The sequence below is a fragment of the Hyla sarda genome, chromosome 9 (assembly GCF_029499605.1).
Source record: "Hyla sarda isolate aHylSar1 chromosome 9, aHylSar1.hap1, whole genome shotgun sequence".
In the NCBI taxonomy this organism is placed as follows: domain Eukaryota; kingdom Metazoa; phylum Chordata; class Amphibia; order Anura; family Hylidae; genus Hyla; species Hyla sarda.
The window spans coordinates 133,983,688-134,011,352 of record NC_079197.1 but is presented as its reverse complement, the minus strand read 5'-3'; the positions used below and the strand labels follow the sequence as shown (position 1 = coordinate 134,011,352).

Genomic DNA, 27,665 nt, shown 5'->3' with positions numbered 1-27,665 from the left:
CTCAGTCGGGGGGCAGTCTCCTGCAGGCCTGGTTGCTGCCCGGTCCGTGATTCATGCTGTGCCCTCTGCTTCCTCTTCCAGGGGGAGCAGGAGGGCTGGTTCTGCAGTGTCCCCTGCTGCTGCTGCCGGCAGGGGGTGGTGCTTCTGGGAGGAGACGAGATCGAGGCTGCTCTCAGTGAGGTCAGTGAGGATGATCTGCTGCTGCTGGCTGGAGAATCTACAGAGACCCTGGACCCGCTGTCTTGTCCCCTGCTCCCCTCCGGGGTTGTAGCGGGTGTTGGCGTCAGCGGGGTCCGGTCGCCGCCACTGTTCGTCCAAGCCGTTGGTGGGGCGAATTCTGCTGCTGCGGAGTCGTCGGACGGGGTCCCCCCGGTCCTCTCCTTGGTCGATGTGCATGCAACCCGTGATGTCCGGAGTCGCCCTTCTTCTGGAGTTACGGCCGCTGGTTCCGAGCCGGTGAGGTCGGGTGAGTCTACCACTGTCTTTACAATTGTTTTTTAATGGCTTGCATGATTTACAATTGTTTTTTAATGGCTTGCATGCTTTACTGCGGGGGAGTGGTCTGGGGGCGGGGGGTTCCCAGGTGTCTCCGGTACCTGTTTGGGGGGATGGGGGGGGGTGCTGGGGTGTTAGGTCCGGTTGGGGGGACTGGGTTGGGCTCGTCGGTGGGGGCCCCAGTGGTGGCGGCGTCGAGCTCTGGGGGAGGGGTCCGGCTCGCAGATGCAACTAGGGGGGAGATTTATGTTTGTTTTGACGGCCCATTGAGCGCTCATCTCAAGGCGGAGGTCAGGGAAAAAAATTGGAAGCGGGAGTATGTAGACATTTTTTCGCTCCTGCCGCTGGATAAGTTTAACTTGGACAGGGTCCGGCCGGACGAGTCTAATCGGTTGGAAAAAGTGGAGGAGGAAGAGCGCCGGCGGTATCGACTGATACCGCGGACGTTTTCCAATTGGCTTCAGGCCTTAGCCATTTTGGCTAGCGTGGTGGGTGGGAAGGCGCCGGAGTCCTGTTCCGGTCTCTTCTGCTACATGGATGCGGTGGGGGAGGCGTATCGGGTTTATGGGGGCTCGGCGTGGCTTCGTTACGACGAGCAGTTCCGGCAACGCATGGCGGTGCGTCCGGATCTGCGTTGGGAGCATAAGGATATCGGTTTGTGGATGCGGCTGATGGAGGCTCCTCGTAGTGGGTCCGGACCGCAGTCCTTTCGGGACGGTGTCGGGGGTTTGGGGTCAAGGCGGTCCGGGGGGACCTGGCGTGTTTTTTTTTGGGCAGTTTAACGAAGGGAGCTGCAAATTCGGGGCGGATTGCCGGTTCAAGCACGAATGTTCCGGTTGCGGGGATGGGGGACACGGTTTGTCACGCTGTTTCCGGCAGGGGAAGAATAAGCAGGGAGAGGCTGACCAGAAGAGGGGTGACGCCGGTGCGGGTGGAAAGGATGTTGCCTTTCCTCGCGCTTTACCCAAATAGGGAGGCGGCGGAGCTGTTGCGCTTGGGTTTTGCGGAGGGTTTTCGGATCCCTTTTTCCGGGTCGGCGGGTTCGGGGGGGGCTGGTGCGGAATTTGGTTTCAGCGCGGGCCCGTCCGGAGCTTGTGGAAGAAAAGCTTTTGCGCGAGGTGGAGCTGGGGAGGATGGCTGGCCCCTTTGGTGGCCCTCCTATTGAGGGATTGCGTGTGTCGCCTTTGGGCCTGGTGCCCAAAAAGGAGCCTGGCAAGTTTCGCCTCATTCACCATCTCTCTCACCCTGAAGGGGGTCGGTGAATGACGGCATTGACCCGGCTTTGTGTGCGGTGTCGTACACTTCCTTCGACGCTGCGTTGGTGTGGGTGCGGCGTTTTGGGCAGGGGGCTTTATTGGCGAAAACTGACATAGAGGCAGCTTTTCGCCTGCTGCCTGTTCATCCTGACAGTTTTTACTTGTTGGGTTGTTGTTTAGGTGATCGTTTTTTCGTTGACCTTTGTTTGTCCATGGGTTGTTCTATCTCGTGTGCATTTTTTGAAAAGTTTAGTTCGTTTTTAGAGTGGGTGGTGCGGCGGGAGTCCCAGTTGGACTCGGTGTTGCACTACTTGGGCGATTTTCTTTTTTTGGGCCCGGCTGGGTCTAGGGTCTGTGCGGTGCTGTTGCAGGAGATGGAGCAGGTTGCAACGTGGTTTGGCGTCCCGTTGGCGCCAGAAAAGACAGAGGGCCCGTCTACGGCTGTTAAGTTTCTGGGGATCATTATTGATACCGTGGCGATGGAGTGTCGGCTGCCAGATGAGAAGCTGAGTGAGCTGAAAGGGGAAGTCGATAGGGCATGCAGGGTTAAGAAATTGCAGTTGCGGGAGGTCCAGTCACTACTGGGTCGTCTCAATTTTGCATGCAGGATCATGCCTATGGGGAGGGTTTTTTGCCGGCGGCTACTGCGGGGGTTTTGCGGCCTACCCACTATGTCAGGTTGTCGGCAGACTTGAGGGCGGATTTGCGGGTTTGGCAGGAGTTTTTGGGCAGGTACAACGGTCGGTCGGTGGTGATGGGTTGCCCGGTTTCTAATTGGGATTTGGAGTTGTTTACCGACGCGGCGGGCGGTTGCGGTTTTGGGGCCTATTTGCAGGGTTAGTGGCCGGAGGTCTGGCGGGTTTGACACGGAACTTGGCTTTGCTTGAATTGTTTCCGATTGTGGTGGCGCTGGAGGTGTGGGGGGGGGGGACTTGCTTCGCAATAGGAAGGTTAGCTTTCATTGCGATAACATGGGGGTGGTACAGGCCATCAATAATCAGACGGCGAATTCTCCGCCGGCGGTTACGCTGCTGCGTCACCTGGTGCTACGGGGTTTGGAGCTTAATTCGCATGTTGTCGCTTTGCATGTGCCAGGGGTGATTAACTCAGTCGCTGATGCTCTCTCTCCTTTGCAGTGGTGGTGGGCAGATTGGGAGCTATTGCTTCGGCAGCTTTCCATTGCGGGCGCCCCTTCGGAATGGGAGGCGGCCCTTTTATTTTATGTGGGCAGGGATTTTTGTGAGCGGGTGTCCCCGTCGGGTCTGGGTCTCCGGATGGCGGCTCTGGCTTTCTGGTTCAAGGTCAGGGGAGTGCCGGATGGGACGAAGTCTTTTTTTGGTGCGGCAGGCGGTGCGGGGTTTTCGTAAGGGGGCTAGTTCTAGGGATCTGCGCAAACCGGTGACGTTTTCTTTGTTGTTGCGCTTGGGTTCTTTATTGGCTGGGGTGTGTTTTTCAGTATATGAGCAATGTTTGTTCCGTTTGGCTTTTGCGTTGGCGTTTTTCGGGGCTTTTCGTATATCGGAGTTGGTGTCTCCTAGTCGTTGTCGGGCCGGGGGGGGCTTCTTTTTTCGGATGTGGTTTTGGTGGAAGGGGTTTTGCAGTGCCGCGTTCGGCGGTCGAAGACGGATTAGATGGGTCGGGGGGCGGTGGTGCGTTTGGCGCGACTGGGGGTTCGGTGATGTGCCCGGTGGCTTGTTACTCCGCGTTTTTGGCTTTGCGGGTGGGGATTGTGGGGCCGTTGCTGGTCCATGCTGACGGGGGTTTTTTGTCTCATTTTCAGTTTGTGGGGGTTTTCCGTAAGTTCTCATTCCTTCCGGATAGGTGCGGCGACCGAGGCGTCTCGGTGGGGCCTGGGACCGGAGATGGTTAAGCGGATTGGGAGGTGGGAATCTGAGAGGTATAGGCTGTACGTTCGTCCTCATTTGTTGTGATGTGCGTGTGTTTGCGCCTGTGGGTTGTACTGTATTCTTTTCTTTTGTCGTTTCAGGTGGAGCGGCTGGGCTTGTCTGGATTGTCGGCCATTCGTATGTGACGCGTGTGGCAGTAAGGGCGGGGGTTCGGCCGGCGGGCAGACAGTTGGGCTTGGACGGTTCAGTGGCCCAGGTTCGCTGGTTGGGAAAGGGGGGCATGAGGTGGTCAGAAATGTTGTCCAGGGTCCAGTTCTTTGTTCAGCTAGACCGGTCCCCAGATGTTCTCGTTGTCCATTTAGGTGGGAATGATTTGGGGGTGCGCAGGTCTCGGGATTTGATCAGGGATATTAAACTGGACCTGTTGCGCTTGTGGTCCTCTTTCCCTGATTTGGTCCTGGTGTGGTCCGAGATGGTTGCCAGGCAGAAATGGAGGCAGGCTCGGTCAACAAACCGAGGATTAAGGTTAATAAGGCGGTGAGTAAGTTCGTGGCCAGGAATGGGGGTCTGGTGGCGCGGCACCAGGATTTGGAGGAAGGAGGTGCGGATTTTGTTGCCTCAGATGGTATTCATCTTAATGTGATGGGTATGGATCTTTGGCTTCTTGAGTTGAAGGAGACGGTGGAGAGGGCATTGAGGCTGTGGAGGAACGGGGGCAAGTAAGGGGTCACTTGTCCCCGTTGTGGCGGGGTCAGGAGAGGAATCTGGGGAGGCACCAGTGGATGGGCATGGTATGTTGGATGGTGTGGAGGTGGGCTGGGAGCGGTTCCCAGCCGAAGGGGGAATTCAGGTTGGTGGGCTTCACAAAATGGTGCTCCTGTTCAGGTGAGCTACGGCTAGGAGCAAGTGAAGATCCCATCACCTGTGGTCTGGTAACGGTGCCCCTCAGGTTCTTCTCCTGCGCTAATAGACATCCTAATGTTAGGACAGGTTATATTGTTATGTATGACGTTCATACATCGGTTTACAATGTTGTAATTGATTATTTATGTTATTTAATAAATGGGCTGCTGTGGCCTTTGTTTAACCAACACATGTCTTGTGTCATTTATAGGGGGAATAAGTTAAGATTAAGATAAAGGTGTTAAATGATAGATGATCTGGTGGGGGTCATAGCAGCTATAATATCCCCTAGTCAAGTATAATAAGAGAGTGCTGACCCTATGATCAGTGGTTACTCACCTCTTCTCAAGAGTCCTCTGATCCCAGCCATGATAGATCACTGTCTTCCTGAACTAAACACAACCCAGGTCACACTGTGGGCAGCGCCATATTGTGTTTGGCAGCAATACCCGCCCCTTTAGCATGGAGCTACTCAGAAGGACTGGAGGTGGGAAGGACACATGGAGCTACACAAAGTGACTGGAGATAGACTTGAGCCGACTCTATTTTCTCCACCTAGTGGTCGCAAATGAAATTGCATATTCTTCTCAAGCTTCTATAACAGTGTTTCCCAACCAGGGTGCCTCCAGCTGTTGCAAAACTACAACTCCCAGTATGCCCGGACAGCTGCAGGCTGGGAGTTTTAGGTCTGCAACAGCTGGAGGTAGCAGACACTGCCTCATACAATTTCTTTAATTCAACTGGTGACAGAAAGTTAAACAGATTTGTAAATGACTTCTATTAAAAAATCTTTACCCTTCCAGTACTTTTTAGCAGCTGTATGCTACAGAGGAAGCTGGGACCCGCCTCTAATAGCGCGCAGCTGAGCCGCGCGGCTAAAAGCGAAAGTTGCCGGCTAGCTCAGTGGGCTGTTCGGGATAGCCGTGGCTAATCATGGCATCCCGAACAGCTTACAGGACAGCGGAAGGGTCCCTACCTGCCTCCTCGCTGTCCGATCGCCGAATGACTGCTCAGTGCCTGAGATCCAGACATGAGCAGTCATGCGGCAGAATCATCGATCACTGGTTTCCTATGAGAAACCAGTGATTAATGATAAAGATCAGTGTGTGCAGTGTTATAGGTCCCTATGGGAGCATAAGAGATCAGTGTGTGCAGTGTTATAGGTCCCTATGGGAGCATAAGAGATCAGTGTGTGCAGTGTTATAGGTCCCTATGGGAGCAGAAGAGATCAGTGTGTGCAGTGTTATAGGTCCCTATGGGAGCAGAAGAGATCAGTGTGCGCAGTGTTATAGGTCCCTATGGGAGCAGAAGAGATCAGTGTGCGCAGTGTTATAGGTCCCTATGGGAGCAGAAGAGATCAGTGTGCGCAGTGTTATAGGTCCCTATGGGAGCATAAGAGATCAGTGTGCGCAGTGCTATAGGTCCCTATGGGAGCATAAGAGATCAGTGTGTGCAGTGTTATAGGTCCCTATGGGAGCAGAAGAGATCAGTGTGTGCAGTGTTATAGGTCCCTATGGGAGCAGAAGAGATCAGTGTGTGCAGTGTTATAGGTCCCTATGGGAGCAGAAGAGATCAGTGTGTGCAGTGTTATAGGTCCCTATGGGAGCATAAGAGATCAGTGTGTGCAGTGTTATAGGTCCCTATGGGAGCATAAGAGATCAGTGTGTGCAGTGTTATAGGTCCCTATGGGAGCATAAGAGATCAGTGTGTGCAGTGTTATAGGTCCCTATGGGAGCATAAGAGATCAGTGTGTGCAGTGTTATAGGTCCCTATGGGAGCATAGGAGATCAGTGTGTGCAGTGTTATAGGTCCCTATGGGAGCATAAGAGATCAGTGTGTGCAGTGTTATAGGTCCCTATGGGAGCATAAGAGATCAGTGTGTGCAGTGTTATAGGTCCCTATGGGAGCATAAGAGATCAGTGTGTGCAGTGTTATAGGTCCCTATGGGAGCATAAGAGATCAGTGTGTGCAGTGTTATAGGTCCCTATGGGAGCATAAGAGATCAGTGTGTGCAGTGTTATAGGTCCCTATGGGAGCATAAGAGATCAGTGTGTGCAGTGTTATAGGTCCCTATGGGAGCATAAGAGATCAGTGTGTGCAGTGTTATAGGTCCCTATGGGAGCATAAGAGATCAGTGTGTGCAGTGTTATAGGTCCCTATGGGAGCATAAGAGATCAGTGTGTGCAGTGTTATAGGTCCCTATGGGATAACAATGATCAGTGTGTGCAGTGTTATAGGTCCCTATGGGAGCATAGGAGATCAGTGTGTGCAGTGTTATAGGTCCCTATGGGATAACAATGATCAGTATAAGAGATCAGTGTGTGCAGTGTTATAGGTCCCTATGGGAGCATAAGAGATCAGTGTGTGCAGTGTAATAGGTCCCTATGGGAGCATAAGAGATCAGTGTGTGCAGTGTTATAGGTCCCTATGGGAGCATAAGAGATCAGTGTGTGCAGTGTTATAGGTCCCTATGGGAGCATAAGAGATCAGTGTGTGCAGTGTTATAGGTCCCTATGGGAGCATAAGAGATCAGTGTGTGCAGTGTTATAGGTCCCTATGGGAGCATAAGAGATCAGTGTGTGCAGTGTTATAGGTCCCTATGGGATAACAATGATCAGTGTGTGCAGTGTTATAGGTCCCTATGGGAGCATAGGAGATCAGTGTGTGCAGTGTTATAGGTCCCTATGGGAGCATAAGAGATCAGTGTGTGCAGTGTTATAGGTCCCTATGGGAGCATAAGAGATCGGTGTGTGCAGTGTTATAGGTCCCTATGGGAGCATAAGAGATCAGTGTGCGAAGTGTTATAGGTCCCTATGGGAGCATAAGAGATCAGTGTGTGCAGTGTTATAGGTCCCTATGGGAGCATAAGAGATCAGTGTGTGCAGTGTTATAGGTCCCTATGGGAGCATAAGAGATCAGCGTGTGCAGTGTTATAGGTCCCTATGGGAGCATAAGAGATCGGTGTGTGCAGTGTTATAGGTCCCTATGGGATAACAATGATCAGTGTGTGCAGTGTTATAGGTCCCTATGGGAGCATAAGAGATCAGTGTGTGCAGTGTTATAGGTCCCTATGGGAGCATAAGAGATCAGTGTGTGCAGTGTTATAGGTCCCTACGGGAGCATAAGAGATCAGTGTGTGCAGTGTTATAGGTCCCTATGGGAGCATAAGAGATCAGTGTGTGCAGTGTTATAGGTCCCTATGGGAGCATAAGAGATCAGTGTGTGCAGTGTTATAGGTCCCTATGGGAGTATAAGAGATCAGTGTGTGCAGTGTTATAGGTCCCTATGGGAGCATAAGAGATCAGTGTGTGCAGTGTTATAGGTCCCTATGGGAGCATAAGAGATCAGTGTGTGCAGTGTTATAGGTCCCTATGGGAGCATAAGAGATCAGTGTGTGCAGTGTTATAGGTCCCTATGGGAGCATAAGAGATCAGTGTGTGCAGTGTTATAGGTCCCTATGGGAGCATAAGAGATCAGTGTGTGCAGTGTTATAGGTCCCTATGGGAGCATAAGAGATCAGTGTGTGCAGTGTTATAGGTCCCTATGGGAGCATAAGAGATCAGTGTGTGCAGTGTTATAGGTCCCTATGGGAGCATAAGAGATCAGTGTGTGCAGTGTTATAGGTCCCTATAGGAACATAAGAGATCAGTGTGTGCAGTGTTATAGGTCCCTATGGGAGCATAAGAGATCAGTGTGTGCAGTGTTATAGGTCCCTATGGGAGCATAAGAGATCGGTGTGTGCAGTGTTATAGGTCCCTATGGGAGCATAAGAGATCGGTGTGTGCAGTGTTATAGGTAGGGTTGCCACCCTGCCGGTATTTTACCGGCACAGCCGGTATTTTCATCTACATTCCAGGCTGTGCCGGTAAGTTTGGATGAAAAATACCGGCCATGCAATGGCCGGTATTTTTCATTCACTGACAGGGGCGGACGGAGCAGCATCCCCAGAAGAACACTGCTTTCATGACCGGCCGTACAATGCCCAGGTCTGACACCAGCAGCCTGTGACAGGAAGAGCTCCGTGCGATGACAGGAAGAGATTGTACAGTGCTGGGGAGGGGGCGTGACCTCCTGTCTCCTCTCTCCCCTCCCCCTCCTTCTCTCTGCCGTGCAGTCTTACAACCCTCCATAGGCAGAGCAGGGAGGGGAGAGGCCCTGTATCCTGTCTCCATCTGCTGCACAGGGCGGGTGAGTGTCTGTGTATATATATGTGTGTGTGTGTGTGTATATATGTGTCTGTGTATATATGTGTGTGTGTGTGTGTGTATATATGTGTCTGTGTATGTGTCTGTGTGTATATATGTGTCTGTGTCTGTGTGTATATATGTGTCTGTGTCTGTGTGTATATATGTGTCTGTGTCTGTGTGTATATATGTGTCTGTGTCTGTGTGTATATATGTGTCTGTGTCTCTATGTGTCTGTGTGTGTGTGTATATATGTGTATGTGTCTGTGTGTATATATGTGTCTGTGTCTGTGTGTATATATGTGTCTGTGTCTGTGTGTATATATGTGTCTGTGTCTCTATGTGTCTGTGTATATGTGTGTGTGTGTGTGTGTGTGTGTGTGTGTGTGTGTGTGTAGGGGGGGGGGGGGGTAAACTGCCTAATCTGGGGGACAACTATGCTGCCTAATCTGGGGGACAACTATGCTGCCTAATCTGGGGGACAACTATGCTGCCTAATCTGGGGGACAACTATGCTGCCTAATCTGGGGGACAACTATGATGCCTAATCTGGGGGACAACTATGCTGCCTAATCTGGGGGACAACTATGCTCCTAATCTGGGGGACAACTATGCTCCTAATCTGGGGGACAACTATGCTCCTAATCTGGGGGACAACTATGCTCCTAATCTGGGGGACAACTATGCTGCCTAATCTGGGGGACAACTATGCTCCTAATCTGGGGGACAACTATGCTCCTAATCTGGGGGACAACTATGCTCCTAATCTGGGGGACAACTATGCTGCCTAATCTGGGGGACAACTATGCTGCCTAATCTGGGGGACAACTATGCTGCCTAATCTGGGGGACAACTATGCTGCCTAATCTGGGGGACAACTATGCTGCCTAATCTGGGGGACAACTATGCTGCCTAATCTGGGGGACAACTATGCTCCTAATCTGGGGGACAACTGGGGGACAACTATGCTCCTAATCTGGGGGACAACTGGGGGACAACTATGCTCCTAATCTGGGGGACAACTGGGGTACAACTATGCTCCTAATCTGGGGGACAACTGGGGTACAACTATGCTCCTAATCTGGGGGACAACTATGCTCCTAATCTGGGGGACAACTATGCTGCCTAATCTGGGGGACAACTATGCTCCTAATCTGGGGGACAACTATGCTCCTAATCTGGGGGACAACTATGCTGCCTAATCTGGGGGACAACTATGCTGCCTAATCTGGGGGACAACTATGCTGCCTAATCTGGGGGACAACTATGCTCCTAATCTGGGGGACAACTGGGGGACAACTATGCTCCTAATCTGGGGGACAACTGGGGTACAACTATGCTCCTAATCTGGGGGACAACTGGGGTACAACTATGCTCCTAATCTGGGGGACAACTGGGGTACAACTATGCTCCTAATCTGGGGGACAACTATGCTGCCTGATCTGGGGGACAACTACCCGGCCCTCCACAATATTTTTAGTTTCTCATGTGGCCCCATGGGATAAATAATTGCCCCCCTCATTCCTCCTCAACCCCTGGACATTCCTTAACCTGGAGCCGCCCGGGGAAAGGAGAAAGTGAAGACAAGAGACTGGTGAGACCTCTCTGCAAAATTGTGTATTTAATGCAGTGTTTCCCAACCAGGGTGCCTCCAGCTGTTGCAAAACTATTACTCCCAGCATGCCCAGACAGCCTTTGGCTGTCCGGGAATGCTGGGAGTTGTAGTTTTGCAATAGCTGGAGGCACCCTGGTTGGGAAACACTGATTTAATGTGTGAAACTATCTGCTGCGCTCTGTATCTAATCCTGTCATGTGTGATACTGTGAGCTGAGCCTGTATATCCAAATCTGTCATGTGTGATACTGTCTGCTGAGCCTGTGTATCTAATCCTGTTATGTGTGATACTGTCTGCTGAGCCTGTGCATCTAAATCTGTCATGTGTGATACTGTCTGATTAGCCTGTTTATCTGACGTTGCGCAGGGGGACGTCACTCGTCATCACAGAGAGCCAGCGTTGCTGTCGCGCTCCACCACTACCGCCGCCGCTGGCATAAATAGGGTTTTGGTAGGTATTCTCTAAATGTAAATTTTTTTGTGCGATATAGGAAAATTCCCCCCGCATATATATTGTATCCCTCCAATCCCCTATGCCATTTCTTAAACCCCCCTCCCATCCCCCATGCCATTTCTTAAACCCCCCTCCCATCCCCCGTGCCATTTCTTAAACCCCTGATCCCTCAGCCCCTGTGCAATCTGGCCCCTCCCCCTTTGTAGCTCCACCCCCACATAGCCACACCCATGACCGGTATTTTTCTGAGGGAAAGGTGGCAACCCTAGTTATAGGTCCCTATGGGAGCAGAAGAGATCAGTGTGCGAAGTGTTATAGGTCCCTATGGGAGCATAAGAGATCAGTGTGTGCAGTGTTATAGGTCCCTATGGGAGCATAAGAGATCAGTGTGTGCAGTGTTATAGGTCCCTATGGGAGCATAAGAGATCAGTGTGTGCAGTGTTATAGGTCCCTATGGGAGCATAAGAGATCAGTGTGCGCAGTGTTATAGGTCCCTATGGGAGCATAAGAGATCAGCGTGTGCAGTGTTATAGGTCCCTATGGGAGCATAAGAGATCGGTGTGTGCAGTGTTATAGGTCCCTATGGGATAACAATGATCAGTGTGTGCAGTGTTATAGGTCCCTATGGGAGCATAAGAGATCAGTGTGTGCAGTGTTATAGGTCCCTATGGGAGCATAAGAGATCAGTGTGTGCAGTGTTATAGGTCCCTATGGGAGCATAAGAGATCAGTGTGTGCAGTGTTATAGGTCCCTATGGGAGTATAAGTGATCAGTGTGTGCAGTGTTATAGGTCCCTATGGGAGCATAAGAGATCAGTGTGTGCAGTGTTATAGGTCCCTATGGGAGCATAAGAGATCAGTGTGTGCAGTGTTATAGGTCCCTATGGGAGCATAAGAGATCAGTGTGTGCAGTGTTATAGGTCCCTATGGGAGCATAAGAGATCAGTGTGTGCAGTGTTATAGGTCCCTATGGGAGCATAAGAGATCAGTGTGTGCAGTGTTATAGGTCCCTATGGGATAGCAATGATCAGTGTGTGCAGTGTTATAGGTCCCTATGGGAGCATAGGAGATCAGTGTGTGCAGTGTTATAGGTCCCTATGGGATAACAATGATCAGTATAAGAGATCAGTGTGTGCAGTGTTATAGGTCCCTATGGGAGCATAAGAGATCAGTGTGTGCAGTGTAATAGGTCCCTATGGGAGCATAAGAGATCAGTGTGTGCAGTGTTATAGGTCTCTATGGGAGTATAAGAGATCGGTGTGTGCAGTGTTATAGGTCCCTATGGGATAACAATGATCAGTGTGTGCAGTGTTATAGGTCCCTATGGGAGCATAAGAGATCAGTGTGTGCAGTGTTATAGGTCCCTATGGGAGCATAAGAGATCAGTGTGTGCAGTGTTATAGGTCCCTATGGGAGCATAAGAGATCAGTGTGTGCAGTGTTATAGGTCCCTATGGGAGCATAAGAGATCGGTGTGTGCAGTGTTATAGGTAGGGTTGCCACCCTGCCGGTATTTTACCGGCACAGCCGGTATTTTCATCTACATTCCAGGCTGTGCCGGTAAGTTTGGATGAAAAATACCGGCCATGCAATGGCCGGTATTTTTCATTCACTGACAGGGGCGGACGGAGCAGCATCCCCAGAAGAACACTGCTTTCATGACCGGCCGTACAATGCCCAGGTCTGACACCAGCAGCCTGTGACAGGAAGAGCTCCGTGCGATGACAGGAAGAGATTGTACAGTGCTGGGGAGGGGGCGTGACCTCCTGTCTCCTCTCTCCCCCTCCCCCTCCTTCTCTCTGCCGTGCAGTCTTACAACCCTCCATAGGCAGAGCAGGGAGGGGAGAGAAGGAGAGGCCCTGTATCCTGTCTCCCTCTGCTGCACAGGGCGGGTGAGTGTCTGTGTATATATGTGTGTGTGTGTGTGTGTATATATGTGTCTGTGTCTGTGTGTATATATGTGTCTGTGTTTATATGTGTCTGTGTCTCTATGTGTCTGTGTATATGTGTGTGTGTGTGTAGTGGGGGGGGTAAACTGCCTAATCTGGGGGACAACTATGCTGCCTAATCTGGGGGACAACTATGCTGCCTAATCTGGGGGACAACTATGCTGCCTAATCTGGGGGACAACTATGCTGCCTAATCTGGGGGACAACTATGCTGCCTAATCTGGGGGACAACTATCCTGCCTAATCTGGGGGACAACTATGCTGCCTAATCTGGGGGACAACTATGCTGCCTAATCTGGGGGACAACTATGCTCCTAATCTGGGGGACAACTATGCTTCTAATCTGGGGGACAACTATGCTGCCTAATCTGGGGGACAACTATGCTGCCTGATCTGGGGGACAACTATGCTCCTAATCTGGGGGACAACTATGCTCCTAATCTGGGGGACAACTATGCTCCTAATCTGGGGGACAACTATGCTCCTAATCTGGGGGACAACTATGCTCCTAATCTGGGGGACAACTATGCTGCCTAATCTGGGGGACAACTATGCTCCTAATCTGGGGGACAACTATGCTCCTAATCTGGGGGAAAACTGGGGTACAACTATGCTCCTAATCTGGGGGACAACTGGGGTACAACTATGCTCCTAATCTGGGGGACAACTGGGGTACAACTATGCTCCTAATCTGGGGGACAACTGGGGTACAACTATGCTCCTAATCTGGGGGACAACTATGCTGCCTGATCTGGGGGACAACTACCCGGCCCTCCACAATATTTTTAGTTTCTCATGTGGCCCCATGGGATAAATAATTGCCCCCCTCATTCCTCCTCAACCCCTGGACATTCCTTAACCTGGAGCCGCCCGGGGAAAGGAGAAAGTGAAGACAAGAGACTGGTGAGACCTCTCTGCAAAATTGTGTATTTAATGCAGTGTTTCCCAACCAGGGTGCCTCCAGCTGTTGCAAAACTATTACTCCCAGCATGCCCAGACAGCCTTTGGCTGTCCGGGAATGCTGGGAGTTGTAGTTTTGCAATAGCTGGAGGCACCCTGGTTGGGAAACACTGATTTAATGTGTGAAACTATCTGCTGCACTCTGTATCTAATCCTGTCATGTGCGATACTGTCTGCTGAGCCTGTGTATCTAATTCTGTCATGTGTGATACTGTGAGCTGAGCCTGTATATCCAAATCTGTCATGTGTGATACTGTCTGCTGAGCCTGTGCATCTAAATCTGTCATGTGTGATACTGTCTGATTAGCCTGTTTATCTGACGTTGCGCAGGGGGACGTCACTCGTCATCACAGAGAGCCAGCGTTGCTGTCGCGCTCCACCACTACCGCCGCCGCTGGCATAAATAGGGTTTTGGTAGGTATTCTCTAAATGTAAATTTTTTTGTGCGATATAGGAAAATTCCCCCCGCATATATATTGTATCCCTCCAATCCCCTATGCCATTTCTTAAACCCCCCTCCCATCCCCCATGCCATTTCTTAAACCCACCTCCCATCCCCCGTGCCATTTCTTAAACCCCTGATCCCTCAGCCCCTGTGCAATCTGGCCCCTCCCCCTTTGTAGCTCCACCCCCACATAGCCACACCCATGACCGGTATTTTTCTGAGGGAAAGGTGGCAACCCTAGTTATAGGTCCCTATGGGAGCAGAAGAGATCAGTGTGCGAAGTGTTATAGGTCCCTATGGGAGCATAAGAGATCAGTGTGTGCAGTGTTATAGGTCCCTATGGGAGCATAAGAGATCAGTGTGTGCAGTGTTATAGGTCCCTATGGGAGCATAAGAGATCAGTGTGTGCAGTGTTATAGGTCCCTATGGGAGCATAAGAGATCAGTGTGCGCAGTGTTATAGGTCCCTATGGGAGCATAAGAGATCAGTGTGTGCAGTGTTATAGGTCCCTATGGGAGCATAAGAGATCAGTGTGCGCAGTGTTATAGGTCCCTATGGGAGCATAAGAGATCAGTGTGTGCAGTGTTATAGGTCCCTATGGGATAACAATGATCAGTGTGTGCAGTGTTATAGGTCCCTATGGGAGCATAGGAGATCAGTGTGTGCAGTGTTATAAGTCCCTATGGGATAACAATGATCAGTGTGTGCAGTGTTATAGGTCCCTATGGGATAACAATGATCCGTGTGTGCAGTGTTATAGGTCCCTATGGGAGCATAAGAGATCAGTGTGTGCAGTGTTATAGGTCCCTATGGGAGCATAAGAGATCAGTGTGTGCAGTGTTATAGGTCCCTATGGGAGCAGAAGAGATCAGTGTGTGCAGTGTTATAGGTCCCTATGGGAGCATAAGAGATCAGTGTGTGCAGTGTTATAGGTCCCTATGGGAGCATAAGAGATCAGTGTGTGCAGTGTTATAGGTCCCTATGGGAGCATAAGAGATCAGTGTGTGCAGTGTTATAGGTCCCTATGGGAGCATAAGAGATCAGTGTGTGCAGTGCTATAGGTCCCTATGGGAGCATAAGAGATCAGTGTGTGCAGTGTTATAGGTCCCTATGGGAGCATAAGAGATCAGTGTGTGCAGTGTTATAGGTCCCTATGGGAGCATAAGAGATCAGTGTGTGCAGTGTTATAGGTCCCTATGGGAGCATAAGAGATCAGTGTGTGCAGTGTTATAGGTCCCTATGGGAGCATAAGAGATCAGTGTGTGCAGTGTTATAGGTCTCTATGGGAGAATAATTGTTGTCCTCAGGTTCACATGATCTCTCCTCTGGGCCGCAATTCTCCCAATCAACCCAAAAAAATTTTTTACCTCTGACCGTCTTGGATGCCAGAATTTCTTTCACCGAAAAAACGTCAGAGGACCCGGAAACTGGAGTGGGAGAAACAAGTTTGGGAGAGAAGTGGTTAAGGATGAGTGGTTTAAGGAGAGAGACATGGAAGGCATTGGGAATACGGAGAGAAGGAGGAGTTTGTAAGAGACAGGGTTGATCTGGCACTTGATTTTGAAAGGACCAAGATAACGTGGTACCAGTTTATAACTGGGGACACGAAAGCGGACATACTTGGCGGAGAGCCATACTTTGTCTCCGGGAGAAAAAATGGGGGGAATTCTTCTTTTCCTATCGGCATGTTTTTTCATCCGGGATGAAGCCTGTAAGAGAGAATTTTGAGTCTCTTTCCATATGGTGGAGAGGTCCCGAGTCACCTCATCAACAGCGGGCAAACCAGAGGGCATGGGAGTGGGAAGGGGGGGGAAGAGGGTGACGGCCGTACAACACGAAGAATGGGGATTTAGCGGAAGATTCAGAGACTCTGAAATTGTACGAGAATTCGGCCCATGGTAGAAGATCTGCCCAGTCATCCTGGCGGGAGGAAACAAAATGTCGCGAATAGTCACCCAGAACCTGATTAATTCTTTCTACTTGCCCATTGGATTGGGGATGATAAGAAGATCAGAAGTTTAATTTGATCTTGAGCTGCTTACAGAGGTCCCTCCAGAATTTAGACACAAATTGAACGCCTCTATCCGAGACGATATGCGTGGGCAGCCCGTGAAGGCGAAAAATGTGTATAAAAATTGTTTCGCCAACTGAGGCGCAGAAGGAAGACCTGGAAGAGGGATAAAATGTGCCATCTTGGAGAATCGATCAACGACCACCCAAATAACTGTGTTGCCATGGGATAAAGGTAAGTCAGTAATAAAGTCCATACCAATCTGAGACCATGGTCGTTCAGGAACAGGCAGAGGATGGAGGAGACCAGCAGGCTTCTGGCGAGGGGTCTTGTCCCGGGCACAGACTGTACAAGCCCGCACAAAATCAACAACATCAGCTTCCAGGGTAGGCCACCAATAAAATCGAGAGATGAGCTGGATGGATTTTTTGATGCCAGCATGGCCTGCGAGATGTGAGGAGTGTCCCCACTTGAGAATCCTGAGGCGCTGGCGTGGAGAGACGAAGGTCTTTCTTGGAGGAGTTTGTCTGATGGAAGCTGGAGAAGTGGAGATCAGACAGTCCGGAGGAATAATGTGTTGCGGGGAAGCTTCCACTTCAGAGGCATCCGATGAATGAGAGAGGGCATCAGCCCTAATGTTCTTGTCAGCAGGGTGAAAATGAATTTCAAAGTTAAAACGGGCAAAGAACAATGACCACCTAGCCTGGCGAGGGTTCAGCCGTTGGGCAGACTGAAGATAAGAGAGATTCTTGTGATCAGTGTATATAATAACTGGATATTTGGATCCCTCCAGCAGGTAACTCCATTCCTCAAGCGACAAATTTATGGCCAGTAGTTCTCGATCACCAATGGAGTAGTTTTTCTCCGCCGGAGAGAAGGTCCTAGAAAAAAACCCACAAGTAACAGCATGCCCGGAAGAATTTTTTTGTAGGAGTACTGCTCCAGCTCCCACCGAGCAGGCGTCTACCTCCAGCGAGAAGGGCTTAGATGGATCAGGTCTGGAGAGTACGGGAGCAGAAGAAAAGGCAGTCTTGAGATGATTGAATGCATCTTCCGCTTGAGGAGGCCAGGACTTAGGGTTGGCGTTTTTCTTGGTTAGGGCCACGATAGGAGCCACAATAGTGGAAAAGTGCGGAATAAATTGTCTGTAATAATTGGCAAACCCCAAAAAACTTTGGATAGCACGGAGTCCGGAGAGGCGTGGCCAATCCAATACGGCTGATAGTTTATCTGGGTCCATTTGTAGTCCCTGGCCAGAGACTAAGTATCCTAGGAAGGGAAGAGATTGACATTCAAAGAGACATTTTTCCATTTTGGCATATAATTGATTGTCCCGAAGTCTCTGAAGAACCATGCGGACATGCTGGCGGTGTTCTTCTAGGTTAGCAGAAAAAATCAGAATATCGTCTAGGTAAACCACAACACAGGTATATAGAAGATCACAAAAAATTTCATTTACAAAGTCTTGGAAGACGGCAGGGGCGTTGCAAAGCCCAAAGGGCATAACCAGATATTCAAAGTGTCCATCTCTGGTGTTAAATGCGGTCTTCCACTCGTCCCCCTCCCTGATGCGGATGAGATTATATGCACCTCTTAAGTCCAGCTTGGTAAAGATGTGGGCGCCTCGTAGGCGGTCAAAGAGTTCCGAGATAAGAGGTAGGGGATAGCGTTTTTTTACAGTGATTTTATTAAGTCCGCGGTAATCAATGCAAGGGCGTAGGGAGCCGTCTTTTTTGGAAACGAAAAAAAATCCAGCTCCGGCAGGGGAGGAAGACTTGCGGATAAACCCCTTTTTTAAATTATCTTGGATGTACTCCGACATGGCTTGTGTTTCCGGAGCAGACAGAGGATAGATTCTGCCCCGGGGTGGAGTAGTACCAGGGAGGAGGTCAATAGGACAGTCATAAGGCCTGTGAGGAGGCAAAGTCTCTGGTTGTTTTTTGCAAAAGGCATCAGCATAATCCAGATAGGCCTTGGGGAGACCAGATAACGGAGGAACCACAGGGTCTTGAGAGTACAGGGAGCAGGCTTAAGACAGTCCTTGTGGCAAGAAGTACCCCAGTTCTTGATTTCCCCGGTGGTCCAATCGAGGGTTGGGGAATGGCGTTGAAGCCACGGTAATCCAAGAAGAATTTCCAAAGTGCAGTTAGAGAGGACCAGAAATTCAATTTTTTCGTGATGGGGTCCGATGCACATTAAGAGGGGTTCCGTGCGGTAACGCACAGTACAGTCCAATCTTTCATTATTAACAGAGGCGATGTAGAGGGGTCTGGCGAGACTGGTCACCGGGATGTTGAACCTGTTGATGAAAGAGGCCAAAATAAAATTTCCTGCAGATCCGGAATCCAAGAAGGCCATAGCTGAGAAGGAGAAGGTAGAAGAAGAAATCCGCACAGGTACAGTAAGACGTGGAGAAGCAGAGTTCACATCAAGAGCTGTCTCACCTTTGTGCAGAGTCAGCGTGCATCTTTCCTGACGTGGAGGTTGGATAGGACAATCCTTCAAGAAATGTTCGGTACTGGCACAGTACAGGCAAAGGTTCTCCATGCGGCGTCGTGTCCTCTCTTGAGATGTCAAGCGAGACCGGTCAACTTGCATAGCCTCCACGGCGGAAGGCACAGGAACGGATTGCAGTGGACCAGAGGAGAGAGGAGCCGGGGAGAGAAACCGCCTCGTGCGAACAAAGTCCATATCCTGGCGGAGCTCCTGACGCCTTTCGGAAAAACGCATGTCAATGCGGGTGGCAAGATGAATAAGGTTAATATTCATGCAGGTTAACATGGATTTCTTGTGCGGCCAGCACATCTTTGATGTTACTGGATAGGCCTTTTTTAAAGGTCGCGCAGAGGGCCTCGTTATTCCAGGACAATTCGGAGGTGAGAGTACGGAATTGGATGGCGTACTCGCCAACAGAAGAATTACCCTGGACCAGGTTCAGCAGGGCAGTCTCGGCAGAAGAGGCTCGGGCAGGTTCCTCGAAGACACTTCGAATCTCCGTGAAGAAAGAGTGTACAGAGGCAGTGACAGGATCATTGCGGTCCCAGAGCGGTGTGGCCCATGACAGGGCTTTCCCAGACAGAAGGCTGACTACGAAAGACACCTTTGACCTTTCAGTTGGAAACTGGTCCGACATCATCTCCAAATGCAGGGAACATTGTGAAAGAAAACCACGGCAAAATTTAGAGTCCCCATCAAATTTGTCCGGCAAAGATAATCGGAGGCTGGATGCGGCCACTCGCTGCGGAGGAGGTGCAGGAGCTGGCGGAGGAGATTGTTGCTGAAGCTGTGGTAATAGCTGCTGTAGCATCACGGTCAGTTGAGACAGCTGGTGGCCTTGTTGCGCTATCTGTTGCGACTGCTGGGCGACCACCGTGGTGAGGTCAGCGACAACTGGCAGCGGGACCTCAGCGGGATCCATGGCCGGATCTACTGTCACGATTCGGCTGGCTGGAGGTGGATCCTCTGTGCCAGAGAGGGATTGGCGTGGACCGTGCCGGTGGACCGGTTCTAAGTTGCTACTGGTATTCACCAGAGCCCGCCGCAAAGCGGGATGGTCTTGCAGCGGCGGTAGCAACCAGGTCGTATCCACCGGCAACCGCTCAACCTCTCTGACTGCTGAGATAAGCGCGGTACAAGGGCGTAGACAAGAGCAAGGTCGGACGTAGCAGAAGGTCAGGGCAGGCAGCAAGGATCGTAGTCAGGGGCAACGGCAGGAGGTCTGGAACACAGGCTAGGAACACACAAAGAAACGCTTTCACTGGCACAATGGCAACAAGATCCGGCAAGGGAGTGCAGGGGAAGTGAGGTATAAGTAGGGAGTGCACAGGTGAAGGTACTGATTAAACCTCATGCGCCAATCAGTGGCGCACCGGCCCTTTAAATCGCAAAAACCCGGCGCGCGCGCGCCCTAAGGAGCGCGGCCGTGTGCGCCGGGACAGCACAGACGGGGAATGGGTCTGGTAAGCGAGTCGGGATGCGCATCGCGAGCGGGCGCGTCCCGCATCGCGAATCGCATCCCGGCTGCGAACATTATCGCAGCGCACCCGGTCGGCAGGTCTGACCGGGGCGCTGCGAATAAGAGAACGCTGTGAGCGCTCCGGGGAGGAGCGGGGACCCGGAGCGCTCAGCGTAACAATATCCTTGATAAAATGAGGGTGCGTGTTATAGGCCGGTGCGTGGTATACACCGATAAATACAGTAATAATTATAGTGCCAATTAATAAAAAGTTTACAAAAAGTGCATATTTAGTGCATCATATTACAAATATAAAACATTAGTGCAGCATAAAAAATAAAGTGCATACATGTGTATTAAAATCATTAAAATAGCTTGAAAGATACAGTTAATATTATACAAACATAATCAATTGCACACACATGTCTGTCATATTGTATAATCATACCCATGTGTGGCAAAGATAAATCATAAACACTGGCACTTGCGCAGTAGAGATTGCCTCACGCTTGCCGGCGCCATTATGCATCACAACAGGTGAGCGTTCCTCCTTCTCCGTGCCAGTGTTTAGGATTTATGTTTGCCACACATGGGTATGATTATACAACATGACAGACATGTGTGTGCATTTGATTATGTTTGTATAATATTAACTGTATCTTTCAAGCTATTTTAATGATTTTAATACACATGTATGCACTTTATTTTTTATGCTGCACTAATGTTTTCTATTTGTAATATGATGCACTAAATATGCACTTTTTGTAAACTTTTTATTAATTGGCACCATAATTATTATATCATGATTGAAATGTTCACTTGGGTATATATTACCCCCTAATGTGTGTTTGTATGAGCTTGAAAAAGGATCCTGTGTGATCTGAAACGTTGCTATGCTATGATGTGAAGTGAATAAATCTTTTTGCACCTTGGATTTACTTATGGAGTGCTGCACCATTTTTGGGGATGGATTAATTTTGGGACTTTGATCAAGTTCATTAGGGGCTGGCACCCCACCATTTTTTATTAAGCTAAGTAGTGCTGCAAAACAACCTTTTTTCTTTATATACTGTTGATCTATTGTTTGCTTGCACACTAATATGATGGAAGATTCTGCTGATTCTGGGACACTTCATGTCTCCTCATATACTGAGGGCGAGATTCAGAGAATTTTGAGTGGATTAGGAGGGGATACCCCATTTTTGGCAACACCTGCTATTGTGGACTTAAAACGTAATTTTGAGAATGAAGTAAGAAGGAGTATTGTATTGGAGTTGCATTTGACCACACTAGGAGAATATTACAAGTGTAAAAGAATCCCTAGAGGGATGAGATCGAAACTAAGACCATCTGTGAATATGGATAATGTGGAATTTAATGCTTTGGACATTATATTTTTGAATCTTGACTTTTTGCAACAGGAACTTATTTTGGTTAAAGAGAAAGTAAAGGGTCTGGAACAGTCTTATCTCAATGTTGTCAGCAGATGAATGGAGTGTCTATACAGATAAGACTAAAGCATTATTTGAGAAATTTAAAACAAATATCATAGAAGTGAAAAAGAAAAAATGGTTCAGAGACTTGGGTGATTACTCAAAAGGAAAAGTCTATACTTGGGACTCACAAATATATCCCTCAGGAGACAATTCAAATATGACACCAAGGAGGAACAGAAAACCTAGATTTGCTGATAATATCAATGTTGCCTCTTCTTTTCCAGCTAAGGATTTTTTAGACAATGGGGCCTTGACGCCTGTGGCCACAGAAAAACCACCAGGAGAGGAGGAAGGAAAAGAAACAGGTCCAGGAAGAAAAAGAAGCCAAAAGAGGACTCCACAGCCACAACCTCAACCTCGCTTTCAGAGAAACAGGAGACGGTGGTAAATATATCTTCTTGTGAACTTACTGATGCCCAGGTCTCTATGTTATCTAAAGGACTTTCATTTTGTCCAGTAGAAAATTGTGATTGGTTCAACCTTGAATGTGATGTACAAGCTTTCTTTAGAAGACTTAAATTAAAAATCTGGTTTAATAGTCAAGATGACTACACTGGTCCTGTTAGGACACGTGATACAGGTGGTGTCATACACCTGGCGGATTTTGACCTCTTTAATAAGAGCTAATTTAACCCCCCAGTGGTATCACACCCCCTGGAGACCTACATGAACCTGGTCAAACAAGACATAGAGCAGCTCAGAGACCAGAACTCAAGGGAGGTTAGAGTTAGACAAAACCTCACTAGAGAAGAAAAAACAGCTATAGAAGAACTGGTCCATAACCACGACCTCACCATAAAACCCGCGGACAAAGGTGGTGGGGTCGTGGTTATGGACACCGTGGATTACAAAAAGGAAGTATATAGACAGTTGACAGACTCCCTTACATGTCGCAAGTTAGATCGTGATCCTAGAATGGATATTCTAAGAAAACTAACTATGGTTGTGGAACAAGCATTCAATGATAATCTCATAGATGAGGACCTACGTGAATTTTTGGTAATTAAGCATCCAGTTACTCCGGTGCTGTATGTTTTACCAAAAATCCACAAGTCCCTATCTTCTCCACCTGGGAGGCCTATCGTATCAGGTCGAGGGAGCATCCTGAGCAATGCTTCCAAATTATTGGATAGAATTTTAAGGCCCTATGTATTTGCTTCCAAATCTTATATCAAAGACACAAATGATTTCTTGACCAAAATACAAAACATACCTATATCGGGACACACCTTACTTGTGTCTTTCGATATTGTGAGTTTGTATACTTCTATCAATCATGCGAAAGGCTTGAGAGCTATTCGTAAAACATTGGCTGCTTCTGTGTTCCCCATGGCGGTTCAGAATTTTCTTTCACAATTGTTAGAACTAATTTTGACTAATAATTATTTTTTATTTGATGAACAATATTATTTACAGTTAATTGGAACCGCCATGGGGACAAATGTAGCGCCAATGTACGCTAATCTATATATGGCTGCCATGGAGGAAGATGTCGTCTATCTATCCCACCATTTCAGACAATGTCTGGGATGGTGGCGATATATCGACGACATCTTCCTCCTATGGGAGGGTTCTCTGGAAGAACTCCAGTTATTCCATGCCTTCCTTAATGAAATTGATGACAATATTGAATTTACAATGACTCAATGTTCAGACAGCGTCAATTTTTTGGATGTCTTAGTGGTCAAGAAGGACAATCAGCTACAGACAAGACTCTATGTCAAACCTACAGACAAAAATACATTATCACATTTCCAGAGCTGTCACCCTCGACAGATGGTCAATTCGTTGCCGTTTGGCCAAATGTTAAGGGTGAAACAGATAGTTAATGAAGAAGAAGCCATGAAAAAGTCCCTTGACCACATGACATCCAAATTTATAGAACGCAAGTATCCCAAACATCTTATTGAGAAACAGAAATAGAGTGGAGGCTCTGGACAGAGAATCCACTCTACAAACTAAAGTAAGACACCCAGTGAAAAGAATTCCCTTTACCTCTACATATAATACCAAGAGCGGATCAATCTCAAAAATCTTAAACCAACATTGGTATATTCTATGTAGGAGTTATCCTAATATTGAAGAATTTACATCAAGACCACTTATGTCATACCGTAGGTCACGTAACTTAAAGGATAAACTTGTGCAATCAGAAGTCAAGAATAAAAAGAGATCAGGTCAAACGTTTTTGACATCTAAAGACTGGGATCTTTCCCATGTCTTTCCTGTGTCAATTGTAAACTCATGTCTAAAGATTCAACGTTCACCCACCCAGGTACAGGTAAAATATACAATCTCAAACACTTTCTTACATGTGACTCGACATGGGTAATATACATATTAATGTGCCCATGTGATTTGATATATGTAGGCCAAACGACCTGGAGCCTAAAAGTCAGATTGAATAACCATAGATACAGTATTAGAAAGAAGAAGTTAGATCTCCCAGTGTCCAAGCATTGTACAGAGGCTGGACACACGGAGAATGATATAAGATTTATGGCGATCGATTGTATACCAGTTCCTGCCAGAGGTGGTGATAGACTTGCTCTACTCCGTAAAAGAGAACTATGGTGGATCCACCAATTGGACTCATTACGTCTGAAAGGTCTTAATGTAGACTTTAATATGGTGTAACCATGATAAATTCCGGAGTCCACTCAACAGTATATGATAAATAGACACACATTTCTTTATTATTTTTTCATTAATTAAAATGTATTTTTATGTTCTACTCTTATTATTTTTTTGTTTATTTTTTAGGTAGACTATGGAACTATATCTGGATGGAGGAGGAGTAACATCTCAACAATTTGAATTTCATCAAGAAATTAATGTAATTTGATATTATTATTATGATTATTTGTGTATAGAATGGAGAACTGCCATCTTGTTTGATTATAAGATAAATAAAATATATTTTAAAAAAAAAATGTATGATGCAGTTGATGGATTATCATGTGTGGACGGGATATACATTCCTCAGGGGGATACATCTTATGTATTTTATTTGATTTTTCTATTATACTATTTTGCTTTATTTTTCTTTTTTGAGTTATCTTTTGATATTTTTTTTTATTTTTAAATAATAAGGAGCAAAAATAGGGGGACCCACCCAGTCTGATAAGTCACTGCTGAAATAGCGGGCGCGCTCCATTATTGGACTATGGTGAATAGAGCCTCTAGACAAGGGTCTAGCGACCCAACTCTGGAGACTCTTTCTTTGACTGGTGTCAGGGGATACATTGATAGTGTGCCCCTGGGCACTGGTCCCATGGTACCAGGAGCAGTTATTATTAGGGATTCTATATATGGGTCCCCCATATCCTGAAAGATCCAGAGATCATTGGGCGTTCATGTGGTGATCTATGATCAAATATAAAAAAATTATTTTCTTTCAATTTTTTCATTTTTATTGTTTTATTTGTATTTTATTTTTTTATTATATATTTTTTATTTATTTATCTATTTATTTATTATATTAATTTAATTCCCTATATTTCGCTTTTTTTCTTTTTCCTTTTTTCCCCCTTTTTTTCTTTCCCCCCCCCCTTTTTTTCTCCTATTTTCTTTTCCTTTTATTACTCTTATATTATTTTCATTTCTGAGTTTCTCTAATGCTATTTTCGTATATCTCTGAGACATGTTGAGTTTTTGCCCACACAGGTCCAATATTGCTGCATCTTAGAAAACATTTTTTTTTCACATATATACTTTTTTTTACACTTTTTCATATAATATTATATATAATTGTACACACTATTTATTTTGTAGTCACATATATAGATTAGACACAAATATCATGGCAGATCTCCTAATATACTAATATGTGATAGATTATGTCCGACCGAGTATCATGGAGAGAGCGTCTCCATGACGACGGTCATGTGATGCAAGAACACAGTGACGCGGTACACGTGATCGGGTGAGTCAGCTGACATCCCCACACAGACCCCGTCACAACTCTCTGCACTTGCGCAGTAGAGATTGCCTCACGCTTTACGGCGCCATTATGCATCACAACAGGTGAGCGTTCCTTCCTCCTTCTCCGTGCCAGTGTTTATGATTTATATTTGCCACACATGGGTATGATTATACAACATGACAGACATGTGTGCGCAATTGATTATGTTTGTATAATATTAACTGTATCTTTCAAGCTATTTTAATGATTTTAATACACATGTATGCACTTTATTTTTTATGCTGCACTAATGTTTTATATTTGTAATATGATGCACTAAATATGCACTTTTTGTAAACTTTTTATTAATTGGCACCATAATTATTATATCATGATTGAAATGTTCACTTGGGTATATATTACCCCCTAATGTGTGTTTGTATGAGCTTGAAAAAGGATCCTGTGTGATCTGAAATGTTGCTATGCTATGATGTGAAGTGAATAAATCTTTTTGCACCTTGGATTTACTTATGGAGTGCTGCACCATTTTTTTGGATGGATTAATTTCGCAACATCTGGAGGACTACAGTTTGCAGACCACTAATACAGTGGTTCCCAATCTGTGCCCTTCCAGATGTTGCAAAACTACAACTCCCATTATGCCAAAACTGTCCAGGCATGCTGGGAGTTGTAGTTCTGCAACATCTGAAGGGCCAGATGTTACAGAACTACAACTCCCAGCATGCCTGGACAGTAAGGGCATGCTGAGGATGTGTAGTTTTGCAACATCTGGAAGGGCACAGTGGTCTCCAAACTGTGGACCTCCAGATGTTGCAAAACTACAACTCCCAGCATGCCCAGACGCCAAGGGCTGTCTGGGCATGCTGGGAGTTGTAGTATACAGGGTCCCAATACAGCAATGCATGTCGCTTTACGGCGACGTGTATTGCTGTAAAGGGCCCGACCGCGGCTGAAGATCAACTCACCTGTCGCCGCCGCCGCCGTCTTCATCGCCGGGATCCGGGTCTTCAGGGACGAGGTAAGTACCGGGGCCGGGCCCATGCACTCCCCCGTCCCCCGCCGCGTCCTCCGTTCTTCCTCCCGTCCTCTCCGGACTTCAAGGGGCTGGGCAGGGCAGGAGGAAGTAACCGCCCCCCCCCCCCTGCGATTGGTCGGTTAACTAACCGAAGAATCGCAGGGGATCGGAGGAGGTGGCACGCTTGCCACCTCGCTCCTATACTCCAGCATGGTCCTGGCTGTCTGTGACAACCGGGATCATGCGAAATTACCGGGCGGTCGGGTCCCAGAAACCCGATCAGCCTGGTATGGCCGCAGATCGCAAGGGTGATTTCCCTTGCCATTTGCGGCGATCGCCGACATGGGGGGCCTACATGGCCCCCCTCGGCGTTTGCCCTGGAGGCCTGCTGAAGGATTTCAGCAGGCACCCGGTTCCGATCTCTGCCCGGCGCACGGCAGAGACCGGAAAACGCCATGACGTTGTGGAACGTCATTGGTCCTTAAAGCCCAGGGTGCCATGACGTTCCACAACGTCATTGGTCCTTAAGAGGTTAAGGACACCGCCAATTTCATTTTTAGCATTTTTGTTTTTTTCCTCCTCCGCTTCGAAGAGTCATAACGCTTTTATTTTTCCACCCAGAGGAGGGCTTGTTTTTTTGCGCAACCTATTGTACTTTGTAATGACATCACTTAATTTACCATAAAATGTACCGCGCAACAAAAAATATATATATATTATTTGTGGCGGGAAATAAGAAAGAAAATTCTAATTTGTAACTTTGGGAGGGTTTTTGCTTTTTTTACGCAGTGCACTTTATGGTAAAACGGACATGTTCTCTTTATTCTGTTGGTCAATACGATTAAAATGATACCTGCGGTCACATGCTTCACTATTACTGAACTTTTACAAAATGTTAACCTTATTTTTTAAATTGTCTTATTCTGACACCTATAATTTTATTTTTTCCTATACAGAGATGTATGTATGTATGCCATTTTTGGCAACAGGATCTGTAGTTTTTTTTCTGTACTACCTTTGCATATATGGGACTTTTAATTCACTTTTTTTTTAACCAAAAATCTGCAATTTTGTACTATGGTATTTTTTACGTTTATGCCGTTCACCCTACAGAATCATTAAACATTTTATTTTAATAGTTTGGACATTTCCACACAC

General features: G+C 47.7%; 1 protein-coding gene and 1 long non-coding RNA gene across 3 annotated transcripts in view; one reads left to right on the top strand and one right to left on the bottom strand.

Annotated features, from left to right (window-relative positions):
• ECH1 (enoyl-CoA hydratase 1) overlaps positions 1–27,665 on the bottom strand; it is a 51,210-nt gene that overhangs the window by 20,045 nt on the left and 3,500 nt on the right. Inside the window, exon 1 of one of the 2 annotated variants that reach the window (XM_056537851.1) lies at positions 4,841–4,980. The exons of the other annotated variant lie outside the window; for it this stretch is intronic. Within the exon in view, the coding sequence (XP_056393826.1) occupies positions 4,841–4,871 (31 nt within the window). The 5' untranslated portion in view covers positions 4,872–4,980. Of the gene's footprint in view, positions 1–4,840; positions 4,981–27,665 lie in introns of those variants that run through there. 2 annotated transcript variants of the gene reach the window in all.
• LOC130290352 (uncharacterized) lies at positions 215–24,707 on the top strand. The gene is made up of 3 exons (XR_008847581.1): positions 215–466; positions 21,792–21,951; positions 24,331–24,707. It is a non-coding gene; the product is annotated as an uncharacterized LOC130290352 (long non-coding RNA).